The 22,708-nt window shown below is 35.2% G+C and overlaps 1 protein-coding gene across 1 annotated transcript in view; it reads right to left on the minus strand.

The window, feature by feature from the left end:
- LOC117394325 (uncharacterized) overlaps positions 1-22,708 on the minus strand; it is a 178,398-nt gene that overhangs the window by 99,954 nt on the left and 55,736 nt on the right. The window contains exons 5-11 of the mRNA XM_059014740.1: positions 17,149-17,232; positions 15,940-16,118; positions 13,797-13,873; positions 12,872-12,989; positions 5,949-6,188; positions 2,171-2,434; positions 1,229-1,433 (exon numbers count right to left, since the gene is read on the minus strand). Coding sequence (XP_058870723.1) covers positions 1,229-1,433; positions 2,171-2,434; positions 5,949-6,188; positions 12,872-12,989; positions 13,797-13,873; positions 15,940-16,118; positions 17,149-17,232 — 1,167 coding nt within the window. The remainder of the gene's footprint in view (positions 1-1,228; positions 1,434-2,170; positions 2,435-5,948; positions 6,189-12,871; positions 12,990-13,796; positions 13,874-15,939; positions 16,119-17,148; positions 17,233-22,708) is intronic.

Consider the following 22,708-nt stretch of genomic DNA (forward strand, 5'->3'; position numbering starts at 1 on the left):
ACATACTATACTTTAAATGCACGTGCAGTGATGTGCAATCCCGTGCCTAAATACAAATATACAATTTAAATCACACGTGAAACACAGACCCGTTTATATCCCGTGTACCAATCTCTATACACCAACATTAACACATGCAACATACAACACATAACACACAAATGCACACAGGGGCAGGGCACATTGCCACAGAAGCTTACAAAGTGAATGACAATACACTGCAGGTATTTATTAGCAGCAAAGGTGTTACAGGCCTTTGAGTCTAAAATCTATATAATATAATTTTTCTCGGTAGATCCCACCACCACCACAATCAAAGATATTTAATAAGTAAACCTATGGCAGCATAGAGTTAATAAGAAGCCATTATCAAGATTTTGGTGGGCAGAGAACGATTCAGAAATGTACGACTAAATCTGAATGGCACCATTTTTTAGTAAGGTTATGATGAAACTTTGAAGTTTAAATACGTTATTTTAGGAATAAAAGAGACTATTCCATCACTACATCTAAAAGAACATAGGGTGTAGGTAGTGGAATGTGTACTTACAGTCAGTAAATGAACTCAACCCAACAGGTATTGCAACTTATTTTATTTATTTATTTATTTATTTTTTTAAATACAAAAAAAAATGAAAAACTCCCAGTGGTTTCTATTAACTCTTTTATGTCTTGCTGTTTTATGCATTTTCATTTCGGTCCTCTTGGCAAAACTATATGAAAACTATCATCAGATCATAATACTGTATGTTTAGTTCAACTAAATGTTTTCACTGTTATGTGGTTTAGAGTGGCATAATGCAGTATGTTGTTCCTGTTATTTAAAACTCTCTAGTACCTTGAGTTGTATTGAAGTTTGAATCATATTGATATGAATGTAATATGATTGATGAGGCGTATTACTCCCAGTAGGGTCCCTGTGTAAACAAGATGCTGCAGTACAGAGGGACCTGCCTTTATAAATATGTTTATATACATGAAATGCATGGAGGGGCTAGAAGGGGGGCTACTCATGTATTAATTGTTGGCCAGAAAAAAACACTGCTATACCTCTCTAATAAACAGAAAGTTTTGCAAGGGAACCTCTGGTTAGTCATGTCCACTCCAAATTCAGATGTTCCCTACCAACTACAGAGGTCGCTGACTTTATTTTGATTTATTTTGAAAACAAAGCAAAACTATTTATTTGCATAGAAAGAATGGTGATAAAAGGATAGACGTAACTAACCTTGCAGGTATGAAGAGGAGCATCTACAGCGAGCAGACAGGCCGAGCTGTGATCTCCTAAGAGTAGACTCCTGGGTGTTGCAACCTTTTTGACCCTCTTCAGTTTTTTCACAGGCATAAAAGCAGTCTGAACTTTGATGAACATGTGGAGGGATTTGAAGGGTGACCTCATACTCTTTCTGCCCGGATTGTGGAAGCTTGATTACCTAGAAACATGCCAGTCCCATCAATGATTGGTTTTGCGTTTTTTTTTTTCATAAAAAAAAAAATCTAACTCCAGATATAGATATACTGTATACAACATTCCAATAATGAAATATTCCACTGAATACTGGCTTACAGTACAGGAGTGACTAGAAGTACGGACACCATCTAGTCTTTAGGTAGTGAGCACTTGAACCCGTTGAGAGGAGTGGTAAATAATATTCCCCAGAATTGTAAATGATTTGAAAGGTCATTAGAACCTTTTCTTCTGTAAATAATGTTTGACTAATACTGAAACAGACTGAACTGGTATCAGATCAGTAATTTGACCAATACTTTTTTTTTTCTAAACATTAGTGTCCTTCATTTCTATTTAATTTAAAAGTTAGTGTGTAACTAGTAACCATACACTTAGACAGCTAAATGATTTGTGTACAGTACACTACACATCAAAGAACGTCATGGCAACAAACAGTATATATTTTAGTTTATATTAATGAAACAGTTACTTACAGTATTATCACCAAAATATGTCTGACAGTCTACACCAGTAATGTCCTAAGCCAAGTCTGACAGGCAGTATTTTTTACGGTAGGTTTGAAAACACTAAAACAATTTGGCATACACATGCTCAGTTACTATAATTTCATGCTTAGTTCAAAATCAGGTAATTGCATTTGTTAATTTGAATGTCAGTTTAATGAGCTTTAACTAAGGTGTTATGCATCAAACAGCATACCTGAAAATAAATAGTGCACAACCAGTTGTCCAGATCATACGAGATAAGCTCCTCAATTTTTCGGAACTGGTCAATCCTGGGATCTTGATGGCCTCTTAGCAAAGGGCATTTAAATTTGCCCTCTAGAGTCTCAAACTGGCTGTCACAAACTGGGAAGGCACCCCAGCCAACCACTTGATTCATGTGGATGTTTGTTCCGGGAAGAAGAAACAGCTCAAAGATGAAGACCATGCCTGGTTGAACGTCACTTTTAGCAGGCAATATCTATATGTATAATAGAAACAGGATAAGATTATGTAAACTTCCTAACTAAACAGCATACATCTACAGTGTTTAACAGTTCGATCAAATGTACTTTGTGACAGGGTTTTATTTTATTATTAATATAATACATTTTTAAAACAAACTTCTTTGCTTTAGCAATAAAACTGTCAATTACCCTGATGTGGTGGCCTATGGCTTAAGCTATTTTCCTGAGGGTTATTGGAGGCAGAGATTTACAATTGCCAAATTATGGGTTGGTAATGTAGATATTTCACAAAAAGCCATCAAAAATATCAAAGTAGCCAGGACACCTTAAATAACGAGAACTTAAAATATCAGAACAAAAAAAATGTTGGACTAGTATTTCCAACTCACACACCTGATGTTACCAGGTAAATGTAGTATAGATGTAGTGAAATTAATGCAAATATATACTACTTTATGAATATCTACTGAAAGATGTCATGCTCAGTTTTTAATAGAAAGTTTGACAATTTGTTTTGGTACAGAAATGATTTATATTCATCCAAATATGTTGTGCTGCCAGAATAACAATAGGCTGTCTAACATTTATAGTCACAATTATGGCAAACTATTGCATACTTACATATATGGTATATATTTACAGCTATAGTACAGTTAAAGTATAAAACATGGCAAAAAAAAAAAAAACAGGTTTGGAAAGATGCAAAACAAAAGCTGTGCTGTGTAAACACATGATAAGTCGGTCACAGTAATATACAAAGGAATTTGTCAGGCTGAAGTGAAACAGAAACACATGCTACAAAAATGCCCTTACCCCATGGCACCTGTTATTAACCCATTACGAGTGTCAAGTTTCATTAAAAACAGATTTACCACATTTTGTAACAGTCTTCTGGAAAGTTAAAATCATTAGGTCCAGATTGCAAAAAGACAGCTTAATCAAATCTTTTTCTCCTTTAGCAATGCTATCAAAAGACCCAGTAGAAATCGGGAGCATAAACATAACCGGAGACGGACTTTAGAAAAATAATGAGATTGGGAAAAATTCCAGATATTTTGTTTATCATCACATGCCCGGCTTCTTTCTTCAATATTAAGATGTTGAATCTTACGCTTCCCACTTGAAGTTAACACCACATAAAAACTGTGGGCCAACCTAATTTCATGAGAAGCCTCACGAGAATCTTTAAGACAGATAAAATTGAACTGCAGCATTCCGCTAAATCCAACAACAAATGCACAAAGAAAAAAATAAGCTCTTGGCTTCCTCCTACAATGGCTAATTCCTTATTTCCTCTTAGAACCCACAACTAGCACTCCAGAAATTACAAGATAACGTGGGCAATGCAGGCAAGAGAATAAAACCTGATATATTCTCATACAAATCATATTTACAGCAAACACAATTCTAAAAATAAGTTCTTCGAATATGTTTGAACTACAAAGCTGCGTGGCTCAGTACATAGGCTGTAGGATATGAAAGCATTCAACCTCTAAGCTATTGAATTGATCACTAAGGTCAGCAATCTGTTGAGCATCATAGAAAAGGAAGCATGCATGAGTGCAGTATCTGTTTTTTCTAGTTGGACAGGAGAATAATAATTTGAGATATCCAACCCAGAAAAGATCAAATTGACAAATGACTGTATTTTTTTTTTTTTTTGTTTAAAAAAATTTAAAGCAATACATATTTTAGTGAATCTGATTTTAAAAACATGTTTATAAAAGTTGTTTGATTAATATTAATAATATTGAATCATTCAAAGCAGAGGGGATCAACAGGACAAGAGACTGGGGGTGAACTCGTTCCCTAGCTGTTTCCAATCCAGCTTCAGAACTGCAATACAAAACAGCCAGGCCTGTTTGCAGTCGCAGTTATAGAGATGCAGTGTTGCTTTACCTTTCAGCAAAAGGAGTCACTGTTCTACAGAATCTCACTGTGTCCTTTGCTCTTTAGTTTGGAGGTCATGTGATCGAGCAAAGGTTGCGATGATCATTTCTTAATTACTATATAACTTGCAATTTCTGGTATTGTACTGTTAAGATGCAGCATCTAAGGACAAACTGTTTCAACTATGTGGCTAAAAATATGAATTACCCAAATAGAACTTTTCCAGAAATATATATATTTTTTGTTTGTTTGTTTGTTTGTTTTTTACTAAATTACAAATGCATATCCCCTTTTTTACTTACTGGAAAACTGTATATTGCAAGATAAATGCTGACATGTGGAAAAATTGTTGGACTCATCATATTTTAAGAATGAGTACCTTAGGTCATGTTAATCAGTTTCTGATAAATGCTGCATCATAATGGCAATTTAAAGAAAGAAATTCTGAGTATGACTAATACGACACGAATATTAACAATATTCCTTATATATCACATTAGCATTTAAGGGCGCATAAAATATGAAATCTGACAGCATATTAAAAATGTATTTTCAAGTATCAGGCTTTGTTTATCAAAGACTGCTACTTTTAAATACTTAGACTGCAATTTTTTATTATGAGAGCTAGCCAAGTCTCACTGTCTGCATGATAAGTGTTCTGAAACCCTTAGAAAAGACACTAAATTTTTCACAGCATTTGTACTTCATTTTCAATCCAATAAAATACTATGCCCTTATAATAATGAATAATAGAGCTCCCATTTGATTTACATGCATGGATTAAATGTCATGTTTGAAAAGTTGCTGTTATATTCAGATTGGATTTCCCTGCAGTAAAACAAAGAGGTACCCCAGCACATTTTTATATACTGCCTTTCCACCCCTTATAAATACACAGTAGATGTTTAAAATACCTTTTCACAACCCTTTCAATCTATATATTAGTCTACAGGCAAGGTGTGAACTATTGGTAAAAAATGTAAATGTTTAAGAAAAATAGCTAATTAAAATGATACAATAATATTAATATTAAATATCATATAAATAGAATATATGGGCCTGGACACATTATCAAATTACTATATATGTCCAGTTTGTTTTGGGCAAAACGACATACATATACAATTGTGATTATAATAGTTTTGACCCATATCATTTTTATATCCTCTGTGTTTCTTCACCATACTGTGTTCTCCCATTAAATGTAAAACATGACTTTTTGAGGTTTATCTCAGCAAATGTTTGTTTTTTTTTTCTTGTATTTCCTGCTCTTTTTTTTAAAAAAGTGTATATCTACTTTCTATATCTAACAATCCATAGATACATCAGTATTGTTAGCATTTGACTTCAAAAGAAATACCTTTTTTCTAAATCATGACTCCTCAAGCTCCAGTGCTGGAATTACTTCAATATCATAAATCCATGTTTTTTTTTTTGTTTTTTTTTTTTATTTTGCATGATAAGTATCTAAAAATAATTTAGATTATTCCCCCAGCATCTTTTCAATAAAGTGAATCTTATCGAAAGAACACAGATCACATCCTGTCCTTCCTCTCTTGAATACAAACATATTTATCACTTTAAAGGGGGAGAAACATTACTTGGTGATTTTACTTATCTGAAACAGCTTGTGCTTACAGTGTACACACTCTGATTGACATGCAGCTCCAAATTGTAAAAGTTCCCGTTGTGTTGGACTGGCTGTGTTGTCCCAGCCCAGAGCTGTTCTTTTGCTTTGGACCAGTGAAGGGCATAGCCTCCAAGTCGGTTGTACAGTGAGACCTTGAGGGTGACGCTTCCTTGAGGTAGTTTATCTTTAACACCCCGAAGGCACCGTAGCTGGATTTCAACAGGCTGTGGTGTTTTACTCCACTCAACCTAAAAGAATATACGTTATTACTTTTTGTTTAATCGTCTTTTATTAAGAACACTCTACATATAAAATCATCTTCCACTGTTTTGTGTATATAGATACCCTTTTAAAAGTTTACCCTAGTAAGAGCAATAGACAGGTCAATGTCAGGGAAAAACGAAGGGCTTTTCCTGTTAAAGTTTTTTCAGCGGTTTCCGCATTCTATACATATACCGACTGAAATTTGCCCTAGGGCCAGCTCAGATTTTGTCAAAAACCCCAAATTGCCAAAATTGTAAATGGTCACCATAAGCACTTAAATTGTATTTCTGCAGCTTGTATTTGTCTCAGAAATTATTATTATTATTATTATTATTTTTACATCTAATACAGGTTTTTTCGGGAGTGCTTTTCATAGAAGCAAAATACATGTCAAATTTCAGTTCAGGTCCTCAAGTTTAGCATGGTGGCTAGTTGTTTAAGAGAGGTACACCTGTTGATAGGTGCTTTACACAACATTAACTTGATAGTTATAAACTAATGTCCAAGTCACTCTCTGTCTGTGAGTCAGTCAGATGAGTAAACTTGATCATAGCTATTCAGAATGGAGAATCTGCAATGTGACTGAGAGGCCAAAACAAGAGAAGCGACATGATTGAAAGCCACATGGATTTTTATGGCACTTGGTGATGACATGTTGGTTAAGCGCACAACCACCATTACCTATATAATCAAAAAGGTAGTTTGGCTTAATGGACAGTTGTGAAAGTTTAATTAAAAAATACATAACTATGACATTCAATCCTGTATATTTCGTCATCTTCTTGTTGGTCATCAAAAGGCCTGGTCAACCATATCAGCCAGATACTCTCAATGGTTTCTTCCAATCCTCTGTTTTCAATGAATGGGTCAGTAATGTTTTGTATCAGACATTGATACCAAATAAACCTTGCAAGTTGTTCCCCTTGAGGTGTTCATCAGTACTACTCTTGTTTTCAGTTCTAGCATACATGCAGGTTCGGAAGAAAGTTTTACCTCTGTGATGTCTTTATTATTATTATTATTATTATTATTATTATTATTATTATTATTATTATTATTTATTTCTTAGCAGACGCCCTTATCCAGGGCGACTTACAATTGTTACAAGATATCACATTATTTTTACATACAATTACCCATTTATACATTTGGGTTTTTACTGGAGCAATCTAGGTAAAGTACCTTGCTCAAGGGTACAGCAGCAGTGTCCTCCACCAGGGATTGAACCCATAATCCTCTTGTCAAGAGTCCAGAGCCCTAACCACTACTCCACACTGCTGCCCTATGTCTTCCACTGAGGTGAGCATTGTGCCAAGATCAAAGAGGAGATTACACTTCCCCAGGCTCTCCATCTTCGTCAGTGGTCTCACTTTACCAATGCCATGTGGAAATTATGTTGTATCACAACCTGTGATGCTGTGATAGCCTGGAAGAATTTGGCACATCTCTTCACCAAATCGGTTATGTATAGCTTTCACACTAACGTTCCACTAATGGTCCCTTTTCATCAGCCAGGTTTGCATACAGAATAAGCGTAGGTCAGGAGAACCAAGGTGTCTGTATCGGTTGCTCTTATGATCACAGGGTCCTTCAACTTGGGTTCCTGAGAAACAAGTCTGGTGTCAGCTTCGTGGTGATTGCTGGAAATACTAGATGGCAATATCAACCAGATATCCTCCAATTCAGTCACAGTCAGTGGAATCTTTAGTTTGCATCTCACAGCATCATCTTTGTAATAACCAACAAAAAGCCTGATCAGCTCTGTCTTGTTTTCTACATTTCGCTGGACGGAGTTGTAATATTTTCCCTTTGGTATACTCTGTGCAAGAGTTTGCTGTGCACAAGTTCTTCTTCCAGGTGTGCCAAGACAAAGTTTAGCGAGCTCCTTCGTCATTGTTGTACTGTACGAGTCTGTAAGAGGGTAGACCTGTGCTTGCTATCAGGCGCAGGCATGATCCTGCAGGGGGAGGTTGGGAGCCCCGTGGGATCCACCTGTCAATCATGGCAATAACAGTTTGGGTAAGGGTGTGTCGACTCTCTCTCTCTCTGAGTGATTGAGAGGCGGGTCTTGGTTGCTCGCGCGACCATTAAATATTACGTTTTGCTGTGCTTTCGCTCTTGCCCTTGTAGGAGAAAACGACAATGGGAGCGGGGTTTAAAAACCCAGAATAAATAAACCAGGCAAAGAATGCCAGTATCTGGAGCCGGAAAAAGAAGCCAGCTGAAGAAGGCAGGCCCGGGCACTTTAAGTAAATATCACGTCCCCACACTGGGACGTTGTCTTAGCTTAGCTGGGGAATCCAGGGCAACCCCCTGTGTACTAGTGAAGGAACAGCAAAGCATCATTGAAACCTGAGCTGTACTGGAGGCTACCTTTTGTTTGTAGTTGTATTACTGTGTTTTATTTTCCTTTTTCTTTAGCTTTCTGTTTTGGTTATTATTTCAGCACCTGCGCGTGCATCATAGCTGGACATAGCGGGACCCTTACCATCGGTATTGTTCCTCCACGGTGCAACACAGCCCTCTTGTATGTGCAGAAAAAATAAAAATTGGACACCGGTGAGGTGGTCTCAAAAATAAATCTTCTGTCTCCTGTGTGCTTAGTGAATCCCACACCCTCCCACAGAGTCAAATATGATTTGTAACGGGAAAAGTTTTGCGGGACTCAGTTGCATATTCTCCCCAAGTGTTCTGAGCAGGAATAGATTTGACAGCAGCCAGCAGCCTGATTCTGTTAATCAGCAACAGAATCAGACTCTTCCATAAAGTAATTTCTCAATGCTGCTTTGGATCCATGTCCCATGTCTCTTTTCTGGTGTTGCTAAAGCCAGTGGAACAAAGGTCAGGGATATGAATGGGCCTCTTCTGGGGAAGTTGCTTTACCCACAAGTGAACTGAAGGCTTATCTATCTTCTTTGAGGATGTTCAAGCCCTTAGTTTTTCCCAGCCACTGACCTGCCTACAAAGAGTAGTAAAGCATAGTAAAGCATGGTAGAGCATAGGTAAGCATTGTAAAGCTCAGAAAGGTATGGAAAAGCATATGACAAAAAATGTCAAATGATTGGTAAATTCACATTACAACCATGGGAGAAATGCAAAACTACAGTGCAGATTTACTGTGATAAACTTTTATAAGGGTATCCTGTGAATGATTAACACACATTCATGAAATACAGTACATAATGAATGTATTTATTTCCATAGTCTCCTAATTACATAACTGCATGCTATATATACTGTGGCAAAGTGGGGTGTGCTTTGCCACTTTCGGGACCTTTTTCATCGTCTTCTAGTGTAAAATTAAATGTACTTTGAACCACAGATAGGTTGAAACAGGACAATGCCTGTATATGTATTTATTTACACAAAATTAAATAGACAAAACAAAAGTCTAAGTCCACCAAGGAGCGCTTAGCTAAACTTTTCCCAGTCCTAGCTATCAAAACTGGATGACTAAACCATTTACCATTAATCAAACATACTTGTTCATTACAAGTACCACAATACCTTTAGATTTTCCTGGTCTGTCCCCACAGGCTTCCTCCAGGCCTCATACAGAGGTAGACCGACTACAAACATTTTAGACACTTTAAGTAATCCATAAAACACAACCACTGAAACAATCCCTAATTTACATTGTGTGGCTGTGTAATTGCAGCCACAAAACACACATTTCTCAGCGTGCAGGGCCTCTGCCTTGTCACAATACATGTGGCCCAATTTTGATAAATGCTGAAAAAAATGAAACACAATGTGCAAACTCAAGAACGCTTCATTGCGTCATTCCATGTTTTCCATGGAAGGGCTGGGCGCTGGCTCAATTTGGTTAGTACTGGCCAATCCATGGAAGGTGGAGGAGAGAAACTGACATCCCTTTAATGTGTAATACTTTTTACTGTGCATGTGGCTCTGCTTTGTTCTGTGAGCAAGTCAGCCTGCTTTTAAATGAGCAAGAATGTTTAATAAATTGCTGTAAGTACCGATGGTATGAAATGATCACCAGAGTTTCATGGGGTTACTTCAATACGAGCCACTTTCATTCTGCATTCATTATTATATTGAATTAATATATATATATATATATATATATATATATATATATATATATATATATATATATATATATATATATATAGGGCTATCACATATAATAAACAAGCTATACTGAACATGTATAGTTGTTTCCCCCAAGTTTTTAGAACAGTAACATTACCCCCCCTCCCTTTATCTCAATGCAACATTTGCTCTTTGACAAGACTTGCTTCAATGAGGTCAGTTTAAAATTGCTAAGCAAACCTGTGCCCCATTATCAAAATCACTCAGTTGAACATGTCAATGAGGCCACTCCCTGAATGTGTGGCTGACACCTGGCAGTAGTGTTGGTGTAAAAACTCACAGCAAAGCATGGTACTAAAACCACATTTCAGGGCAAAGCCTGATTGTGCTTTTTTGTGCCCAAGTATAACCCCATAATCAGGTGCTAACAACATCTTCCTTAGTGTTAGTACCTTGTCCTGTGTTCAGAATTGGGCCCATATTAATTAATGCACAGGAAAATGTCAATTATTAGTGTTATTTTAACCAATGTTCCTGATTATTTTTGTATTTCCCCAGGAGTCAGACTATCATATTTGTATGCATATATCTGGGTAGAATGATACTTTACCTCTGGACAAATAAATAACTATAGGCAGAAGTCCAAATATCAATGATCAAAAGTAAAATAAAAATCATACTTCACTGTATGCATTTTAGATGTAGATACAGTAAGATTAAGAATTTGTAGTCATCACATTGACAACATATTTATTGTATTAACTGTAATTTGGTTGAACAAAATCCCCCCTCCCCTAACCTGCACCCACCAAAAACTTAAAACAAATTGCAGTAATACTTGATCTACAAGAAACTCTAGCCATGGTTTTCGACCTTGAGGTGTGAAGAGAGGAGACTATGAATGACGTGTGACATGAGTAGAATTTCAAATCGGTGCTGTCTCTACTTGATAAAGTTGGACTTTCACACTGGAAATAGTCTGACATGATGCCTTGTTTTATATTACAGGGAATTTACCATGAGAGCAAAGTGAGCTTGGCACTGTCCACTAAATCAGTAACAGTCAGTAAGTAATGATTAGCTTGAACATAATACTGTCGAATCTCCTTGCTGAGCATCCTTGCATACACAAAACCCTTTTAGTAAACTGAAATTAGTATAATTGGTGGTAAAGCGGTTTAGCCCACACTTCTGCATCCAGAAGGTTGGGGGATTTAAGCTTGATAGGGCTAAGACTAACTAACCCACCTGGTATGAATTCTATCTAGATAAGGTTTTGAACAACCTGATCTAGATGCATTGGCTTTAGTACCTAGATGCAAATGTTAAATCTTCTAGGAAGGTAAAAGGTGAAATGAGTCAATTTTCCATTTCAGAGCTTGTTAATTTGTTTAGAGTCCTTATTGTGCCGTAGGTGCCATAACATTACACCACGCCTACAGATGAGATCAAAGCTGCTACCAAGTAACCTCAGCATTTTTGTCAGGGAGACGTCCTTAGTTTATTTTTTATTTTTTTCAGGGTTCACATTTTTAAATATCCTTAATATACAGGAAACACAACATAAAATAAACTTCTTTTCTTTCTAAGTATAGCCTAATATTTAAAGATTAAGCATTATCATTAATTATTTTAATTTTAATTAGTCATCTTAATTAACAATGAACATTTACCCCTAAAATTTTTGGCTGAGGAAATTAAAAAAAAAAAAAAAAAAAAAGTGAATAAATATGACAATCTTTTTCGAACCTCAAGGCAGGATTACTGATGCAGGCAGACTTAGTTATTAAACACATTCTAAATTAAATGCCTCCATGAATTTTGCACAGAAATATATTTTCATAGTTTTGCATACCAAATGTGACATTTTATATTTTAGATTCATCTGCTGCAGTAATTTTGGAGATATCGTATAAACAAAGATTTTGTCATTTACCAATGAAATTACTATGCATGGCAGGTTGGCCATTGCTTTTCTGGCTGTGCTGGTTGTTTCAAGTCAGCAAGCCATAAAAAATCTTTATCTCTCTGAAACACAGCAATTTGGGAGATAATCGAATGGTGACTGGGGGGCAGAAATGCCAGTCTGAGGAATTATACCACAATCTCTCTTGCATTTACAACCTTCCTCAAAGCAAGTTGTCACCCTGGCAGGAAAGGCTGATAGAAGATTCATTACATCTCTAAGCCTGCATAGTGGCATAGCAGCTGATTCACTAGGCTACTACTGAAACAACATTTATTTTTGTTTTCTTTAAAAAAAAATAGAATATGTTATATTTTCAACCATTCAGTGGTAATGCAATTTTTTTTGTTTTTTTGGCACTCCACCTTTAACAGTATTTTAACTTTTTTTACTTATCTGTATGATTTTATTTTAAAGGGATTGCTTTTTGAGTGTGTAGTTTATTTTCTTTTTTAAAAACACTATTAACAATACCAGTTTCCTCTGCACATTATTGTTTGTTTTGACTGTTGTTACATATTTAATAGCTTATAGAACAATTAACCATTGAAATAATAAAATAATTAATCAATGCTCTCTAACCCAAATTGAAAACAACATTTCCTGTTCGTTACAGTTCTTATAATTCTTGTTTAAAGACCTTACCTTCCACTTCATTCCTCGTATCCTGTCAGGCCTAGGCTTGGTTTTAGTCAGTTCACCATACTTGGCAATCACATCACCTTTGCGTTTTTTCAGTGTCTTCAACAACTGACTTTCTGCGCTGCAATATAACAATGCCTGTGTTAACAACCACCTACATTTGCTGGTCTCTTGTACCACTTTGCTGCTAGTAGAACACCATCTATTTAAAATTAACACACTGCACATTATGTAGAATGCTTGCTTCAGCTTAGATTATATATCTCATCTTACTTTCAATAGGACATTTTTCAAAGCTGTAGATGGAATATGAAAACTATAATACTAGCCTTCATTTATGATGAAAGGCTTTACAGACATAATGAGTAAATATTTTGTTGAAATCTATATAATGAACTGCTGGATAATTAGTCTCTCCTGTCTTTTTTTTTAGCCAACTGGCAAAAGCAGAATTTTATTGGGGTGAAAAAGTATGTAGGTCATTTTGGATTAACATTACTGCAAAAAAAATTCTGGTGTCTGTATTATATCAACAATAAAAAGCAGAAAACAGTGATGTACATTTTCCCGATTTCATTATGTCAGTCAGCATGCTCTGCCTTTAGGGAAAGGGAGTAAATGCACATTTCTAGTGTGCACTGGATAAAACATAAAGTTGATACTGCTTGTAAACAAAATTCATATTTGACGTTATTACTTTATATTTTAACGTATGACATTTCATTACAATGAAACATGAATGAACGAGTCACAAAAGGAACTGAACATCCCAACACAGAGCTCATGCCTAAAACAGGTGTTTTTTTAAGGAACTTATTTAAGGTTCCTGTCAGTAAATCCTTTCCAGGGTTTCACTAGGCTGTGAGGAGCAGGTGGTCGCTTAGTTCAGGACATACTCTATATGTACACAACAATAATTAAAACATACCTTTGGAAACCCACAGAAAGTTTATCATGTAATATATTTATTTTCTGCTGGTTAAGATCCCCTTGGAAATCAATTTCCTTTGAAAAAAAGAAATAAGATGTTTCGATCAACCAAGGCATATGAAATGACTTCTACTATTACTTAAGTCATCTCTCTATCTTGGCTGCAGTTCACTACCTTTGCATTACTCCCTTAATAATGACATCAGTCTTTGATTAGATTTGTATTCCTTTCTTAGCCTAACAGCCTTTTCTGCTTCACTAAATGCTTTTCCTGAAATTCAAAACATGCATGTTTTTTAAAGCTATTCTGCTGTTTCAGGATTAGGCATGGCTTTTGCACACTATAAAAACAATAAGGTAAGGCCTTTTTTGTACCAATGGCATTGTTTGGCCATAAACAGAACCTTTGATCAGTAAAACAGGTTAACTGATTGTAAAGAAAACCTTTTGGGTAACTATGAGTGGTCTCATTGCTGCAATCCAAGTAAAAAAATAAATAAATAAAGAATAATAATCGGTTATCTTACTGCGACAGCTGTCATGAGCAAGGTATGCTGGAAGTTACATAAAACCCTACTGCTTAAAAAAGAATACTCCAAAATGGAAGCAAAATCTTCCAATGAATAACTTGTTATTTTCTGCAATATGTGTGGGTGGAATTAGTCTATGAGTGAATACAGCATTGTATTTATTACAACGAGTATATAGAAGACTCATTATTATTCAACCATTTTGCCAAGCTGTAACAGGGCAAGAAGCCCTGTACATAAACAGGGGGCAGGGCAAAAGCCCTGCCATTAAATGTATTGTTTTGTTTTTTATTTTATATTGTGTATTTTAGAATGGGCTACCCCCTCCGCCCCTGTGTATCATTTGTATTATTTTGTATTTGTTTTAGAATCATGATTTATTTATTGTATTTATAAATATGACGGCAAAGCTGTATGTTTGTTATTGTTTGGTATTTTGTGTTTTTTCTTTGTAAATACCTTGTGGAAACGCGTGACTGTCGGCTAGTGATTGTTAGATTACCCGGCAGTCACGTGTAATTAGTAAACTCGTGCAGATTGTGGCCGAGGGGTAATAGGATAATTAATAGCTAGTTAACCCTTCGGCCATAGTATTCCCTGTTCCGGGTGGAGTGTTTTTGAGTGAGAAAGAGCGAGCGGAGAGAATCTGAAAGTAAACTAAATATAGGAACAGTGAAGGTGATTGCCCAGCCTGACCTATATTGTTTAGTGTTCGTGATTTTGTTTTATTTCAAATATTTATTTTTCTCTGTGTGTTTATTTTTGTTCAAACCTTTTATTTTTGTTGTTAAAAAATAAATGACGGCGCAGCGCCTTTTGCACTGCAGTACCTTGCCTTTGTGTTTTGTTCCTGCACCTGGCCTGACGTCACCACTCAGCCATCCCTGTCACACAAGCCAATACATTTTTCCTGTTTGCAACACAGCAATATGGCAGTCAATAAAGGCCTCCTAAAATACCATATCTTTTTGAAAGTAGAAAGTAAAAATATACAGTATGGTCCCTTAAATTTGTTTTGTAGAATCATTGCTTCTTTTAGCATCCCTTACTCAACTGGAATTCTAAAACCTTTCTACAAAATGTAATGGCTTCTGCAAGGTGCTACCCATAGTGTACTTCCCCAGTGTGTATGACTCAGTATGCAATTATGTAGTACATCATCAAATCAAACACCATTGTAACAACTGTAAATTTAAACAAATAAATATTATTGGTCTGGCAATCACAATATAGAGAGGGAAAGTATAAAAGGAAAATGTGCACTGCTTCAGAAAGTGCCGTTGACCAATGGTGTAAGATAATTTACTTGTGCCGTCCAACAGCAAATTAACTGTCTATTCAGCATTGAAATCTCCTGTCTTTACATGAACTGCCAATGTTTATCATCTTTCTGATATGTAATTTTCAATCTTTGACAACACTATCATTCAGGAATATTCCAATTGCTCTAATAGTAAAAAAAAAAAAAAAAATTGAACTGCTTTGCAAAAAAAGTAACCAGGATATTTTAAGCTGATAAAGGACAAATGTATCCATTAGGTAGAGCACAGAATTGACAGCCTAATGTCATAAAAGAAGAAGTGACATTGTTATTCCGTTTTTAACTCTGACCTGTTCCAGTGAAAGGCTGCCAACTGTGATCATGTCACCCTGCACACATTCCTCAAACTGCTCAACATAATGAGGGATCACCTCATCTTCAACCTCCTGCCGCAGGCTTGCGATACCAGGGAAAACTCCAGAGCATTTCTGAACTCCTGGACCTGCTCTTCCCTCCTCTGTAATCATACCTGTGAAATCACAGTCACCAAGACCCTTGCTGTTTATAAGATTCATTCAATGAACATTTCACACCTTTCACAATGTATTTCATTAATCAGCAGCTGTCTGAAAACCACCTACTCTAACACTATACATGCCTGTGCTTTTATAAAAACTGATGGTGTCATGGGAAATCTTCATACTATATGTAATTTACAAACTAATTGCTAGGTGCAAGGCTATGAGGATAGATGCACACTAATATGTTTAGCTTCTTTTAAATACATTTTATTATTATTTTATTAACATATGACTATTTATAAGCACTTGTATACTCATATACACAACCTGAAAAGCTATCCTTTCCATATATACAGTCTACTGAGACCTTCTGACAAATAGAAAACTGATAATGCCACTTTTTGACAGCTTGCAAATATGCCCTTCAGCTTTTGATGACTACAGTGCATCAATTTTACAGATTTTTTTTTGCTGCAACAAGTTCTACATGGTTAAAGGACTGAGGGTATATTATTGCAAAGTAAGAAACATAGAGTTAATTTATGAGCCTCAAATAGTCTTTGTAAATAAACAGTTTAAAAGATTTATTTAAAGCATTAGCTAGATCACATTTTAATATATTGGTTAAACGGGTGTGTATTACTTATGCTGGAAAAAACATGCATTAATGAGACAAACCTTCATTATTATGGATACCTGCTTATAATTGTTTATCTGTTATATAACAGTAATACATTCACTGTCCTGACAATTTATTATAAATGTATCTGAACATATTTGTTTTCTGTGCTGCCATGTAAAAGCCTATAGTCGTGTTATAGTTGTGATCAGCTAGTGGAGCTCCCAGTCCCTGAAGGATGAAAGGCTGAGGACGTTCCATGTTATCCTTTTTTAAAACACCTCCTAACCTTAGTGAACATTTACACTTATTCTTAAAAATGTATTTACATTTAAATGAAGGCAAATAGCATTTCTGTTATATTCGTTTCACAAGTATCTGAACATGCATGGAAATTCAAAGTATTTTTTAAAACTTACCAGGTAGGTCTATGACTGTTGTCTCTTCTTCAAAAAACTTTGACAGCTTTTTATAGAACTCTCTTTCATCCTCTCTCACTGACCCTGGAGATTAAAAAAAAAACATTAGGAGAGAAACTCACTAAGTCTCCTGTGTTGTAACTAAAGAACATGTAATTTAGTGTCAACCTAAATTGTCAAGGTTTAAGTCCCATGTTGGTACACTGCATTCAGGCTATTTTAAAACTGATCTCATTTTTATTACGGCAAATTGGGGTGGATGGTCTTTAATGTTGTAAATTAAATATAAATGTTACAACTGGCTTTAACCCAGAAATTATTATGATTATCTAAGGGGAACAAAGTACACTTACAAAGGCTTACAAAAGTAAAGTACATTGCAGCGTGGTAAAGAACTAAGTCATACTTGGTAAAAAGCACTGTAGAAATGGTATTGTGATATGATGACAAGACCATGGTAAAGTATGCAAAATTGCCAAGTGATTCTTCTTCACAAAGTGTTGTTTCATAGTTTACTTAGAGAAAATGTAAATTTGATGGCTTACATTTTATTTGCTCACCGTGCACACAACGCCGCTGTGCTTTTACCAGGTGAGCCACTCGGGTGCAATCTAAATAATTTCTGCATTCTACTGTGCTGAAAAATTCTTATGGTCACGGGCATATTCTTCTGGGGTTTTTGTGTGTAGGCATTTTTGTACATTTCGACACAGATCTGTTTTCAATCCTCCGCATTTTACCTGTAACATAGCTTTAAATCCTGCTAACAAACCTCCATCCTGGTTGGGGCAGGTTTAAAGTATTCAGAACGAATCAATGATAGATGCAAGTCAGGAAGGCGGGACATTGCCCAACAGCACTGGGAAACGTATGTATTATTCTTGTAGTAGGTTTTATTTTTTAATAGAAAAAGGGTAAAGTCAGCGTGAATTGATTAACCATTTCCACAGTTTTTCAGGTGTTTTACAGTTTTTATTGGCTATCCACCGATTTCATTTATTTTGTATCGGGGGGTGTTTTATCGGGTTTTATCGGTTAAAACCGAAAATCAGAAGCCTTACTTATAAAACAGTTACAGAATGCACCTTTTCAGAAATACTTTTCCTAGTGTACTTTTATAAATGTAATGTTACTGTATTCAACCAAAACATGAAAGAAAGAAATAAAGAAAGAAAGATTTTTCACATTATGTTCAGTAGTATATGAAAGTTTCAAAAAGTTGTAAATATACTGTTCATTTTTTAATACAATAATTTAGCTTACTTACTTCGGGAAAGCTCCGTCTTGAGCGCAGTACCTTAGCTCTTAGTTTTTCAGCATAGAAGAATGCAGTGCTTTACCATTGTTGCCGTCTTATTTGCTTTCTTGTTCTCTACGTGTTTACGACTGGCATTATGATATTTAATGTTATTGACTCGTACATGATCACACAAATTAAAGCAAAACTATCCCACCATCCTCATATAGAGAATCAGAATTTTTTTAGCTCTGTCTTACTGAAACATTGCTTTTTTTTTTCTTTGTTGGTGCAGCTGCCATGTTGAGTTTCAGCAGACATGTGAGTGATGAATAAACTCAACTTGCAAAAAAAAAAAGCACTTTATGTCTTCAATTACTATACACTCAAATGTGTATTTGACTCTAATAGTCTGATTACATTTTTACCAGTTTCAAAACGCTTGAGATGATATTTCTGAAATAAAACAAAAAACAAAAAAGGTATTGTGATTTTTACCTGAGTATTTATACTTCTAAATAATGCAGAAAGATTATGCTTCACTGATTTAGTATTCGATTATACAACAAGTTCAAAACTGCAAAGTTAATGAGCAGCCCTCTTCATACAGCCAAGGCAGAATCGCCAGACGCCTGCTTCGCCCACCCTCCTGTGCCAGTAGATTTGCTGGTGCCCGAGCGAGCTCTGCACTAATGTGACGTGCATTTTTACTGCCGAAAATCAGAAATCATGTGCAAGATGGACGCGAATATACTTATGCAAGAATGCTCTCAAAATTATAGGTTTACCTCGAGATTTTGGAGTCTCGATTGAGGTTGACATTTATGATAATAACTTGCAAAAGTTAGTAAATTGAGTGCGAAGGTTGTTGCCAGTTACTGCGAAAAATGTGCGCATTTTAGCCTTAGAGGGAACGCTGGTTGGTGGTATGCCTTCACAGGGATGGCCGTTGTGTTGTTTTTGTATTTTTGCGCAGACGGACACCACAGGAGCTGAAGCGATGGAGCCAGCACTACCACCCAGAGCACTTGTACTACCACCCCACCTCAACATGATACACGGGCACGGCACCCTGGAACTGTATTCATGGTTTATTGTTTTATTGTTTTTGGGACCTCAAGCTCACTATAAATTCCCCACTAACATTGTTGGTAGAGGGGAGTGTTTTGTTTCATAAAAAATCCAGGACTTTTTGTAAATACAACAGTTGTTGTGGACTTTGGATCATTACCTGCACCACTCACATCCTGACAATACCCACAAAACAAACTTCGAGAATCACAGAATACAGCTGTATCATGTATGAAGCCACTATCTCTAAGCATTTGTTCTTTATCAAATTAAACAAGTCACAGGTCAAAGTGAAAGGTGACATTACATTTTGTCCAAGGAGTTTCTATAACACTGAAAATATGAAGTGGGAAACTGGAATGATTTATGATATGTTAGCAGTTGTACCAGTGGTGATGGATTTGCAAATTCATACAAGTTCCTCTCATGGGATGCTTAATTAAAATACTATAAAAGACCTCACAGGTACTGCTTGTGCATAAAACTAACTTCTAACTAATACACTAAAGGCCCAGTGACAGAAGAACCTCATAAATGTGTATTATTGTACTGTTCCTACTTTGTTCTCTTAAATACCAACTGAATATCATATAACAGTACAATAATACCAGTCTTTTAGGACTCGTGATAAACGTTACAGACATTACCAGCACTGAGATTGTGTTATTAATGACTATTTTTGGTGCTTTCAGAATATATATATATATATATATATATATATATATATATATATATATATATAATGTATATATATATATATATATATATATAAATTAGGAATGTGCTTTTGGTACTTTTTTCTGAACATTTAAACTTTGCATTTAAACTCTTCAGCGTTTAAACATTTAAACCATATCTACATACACACACACACACACACACACACACACACACACACACACTCTGTATATTACATTCTGATACTGACAGCCCTGGTTAGTATTTTCTAAGCAAATAAACCCTAAATAAGCAAATAATGTTTTAACATCGCAAAGACAAGTAAAAAAAAAAAAAAAAGTACTTGCTAGTGTACTTGCTAGTGTAAAAAAAAAAAAGTTGCTAGTGAAGATATAACTATATAATATATACATATTGAACACATTTAGAGATACTATAATGTTTTTAGAATAGTATGTTTCTTAAAGGTTCATTTAACAACAACAAAACAGGAACCTATTACTTTTATTTATTTATTTATTTATTTATAATTTTTCCCACAATTATATGGTTTAAAAAAAGAATTAAAAAAGACGAACATCATACACTGGACAGCGTGAAAGTGAAAGCGAGTTGTGCTTACAATTGAAAAAAAGTTGGAAATACTTTCACTTCTGGAAAAGGTAATTACCAGGGATAAAATAGCACAATATTTTGGAAAGCACTGTGACTGATATTTAAAAAGTGTGCCTCAGAGATTTAAAAGTTTGCAGTCTTTGATAGTAGCGGTGGGATTTTTGAGATCTGTTGTTGCTCGAGACAAGTACTTGAGGCATTACAATTTCCGAGTACTCAAACCAAACTCCACTCTCCTCTACATACTGTCCTAGTGTACATAAACCTCCCAAACATTGCCACAAGTACTATTTTAAATGCCAAATTAACACACAATCGTGTCATATATTAAGTAATTAATATACTGTTTGCCTTCTTGTGCAGTTAATTGTATATGGTCAAGGGAGGCTGTGTGGTCCAGTGATTAAAGAAAAGGGCTTGTAACGAGGAGGTCCCCGGTTCAAATCCCACCTCAGCCACTGACTCATTGTGTGACCCTGAGCAAGTCACTTAACCTCCTTGTGCTCTGTCTTTCGGGTGAGACGTAATTGTAAGTGACTTTGCAGCTGATGCATAGTTCACACACCCTAGTCTCTGTAAGTTGCCTTGGATAAAGGCGTCTGCTAAATAAACAAATAATAATAATTACTAAATAATGTAAAGTATTCAAATTCACATATCCACACAACTTTACATTAAATTCTAAAAAGAGATGCCTGGCCTACCTGTTTGAAATGTGTCTTAGTGGTCCTTTACTTTAGTGCAGTAGTTCCAACATACAAATACAAACTGTACTAAACATAAATGGCTGTTCAAGTGAAAAAAGCCTTCCACCTATGGGAAGATTGAGGAATGGGGTCCACGAGTGAAGATATCTTCAAATAACTTCCTGTTCATTTAGAGATATCTCAATCATTTAGAGATATCTCTAAATAACTTCCTGTTCATTTGAAGATATCTTTAAATAGACAGGAAGTCCATTGAAAACATAGAGCATTTTCACAGGAAGTCATTTCCAGACATCTCAAAATGGCTTCCTGTTCATTTAAAGATATTTTCAAATGATTTAGAGATATCTCTACATGAACGGGAAGTTATTTGAAAATATCTTCAAATGATTTAGAGATATCTCTAAATAAACAGGAAGTTATTTGAAGATATCTTCAAATGATTTAGAGATATCTTTAAATGAACAGGATGTTATTTAGAGATATCTCTAAATGATTTAGAGATATCTGAAAAACATTTAAAGATATCTCAAAAACATTTAGAGATATCTTAAAATGATTTAAAGATATCTAAAAATGCATTTTATATATCTCATTTAAAGCTCCATTTAAATATATCTGTAAATAATTTTCAGATATCTCTAAATGTATTTTAAATATCTTAAAATGATTTAGAGGTATCTTTAAATATTTGAAGATATCTTCAAATATTTACAGATATCTGGAAATGATTAGAGATATCTTCAGATATTTAGAGATATCTCTAAATGAATTTGAGATATCTCTAAATGATAATTTGGCTTGCCATAGACAATTGACTATAGCTTTAAGCCATTGAAACTGCTTAAAAATGAAACTAACGTTACAAAAGAAAGTTTTGTAACAGCAATAAAAACTGGACATTAAAAATATAATCATTTATGCATGGACAAGGTACCTGGTGAATACATGAAATGTACCTTTTAAAAAACCTCGGTAGTGATTTTAAGGTTAACAGTTTCTGCAGAGTTTATTTTCCACACCATTGAATTTTAGTTGTTTTGCAGTTAAAACACTGCTTTTTTTATTATGGCCTTTTATTGCTAGATTATTTCTCCCATACAAACCTGCAGTAGGAATCTGGCAGTTGAATGGAAGTATTTAATTTTGATTGAACAGGTGCCATAAAACTGTTTTTTACTTAACCAGAGTTCAGCGAGTCACCTAAGTCTCAAAAATATATTACACTACTTCCAAGTTTTGTCAGGTAACA

Source organism: Acipenser ruthenus, chromosome 3, assembly GCF_902713425.1.
Source record: "Acipenser ruthenus chromosome 3, fAciRut3.2 maternal haplotype, whole genome shotgun sequence".
Classification (NCBI taxonomy): Eukaryota; Metazoa; Chordata; class Actinopteri; order Acipenseriformes; family Acipenseridae; genus Acipenser; species Acipenser ruthenus.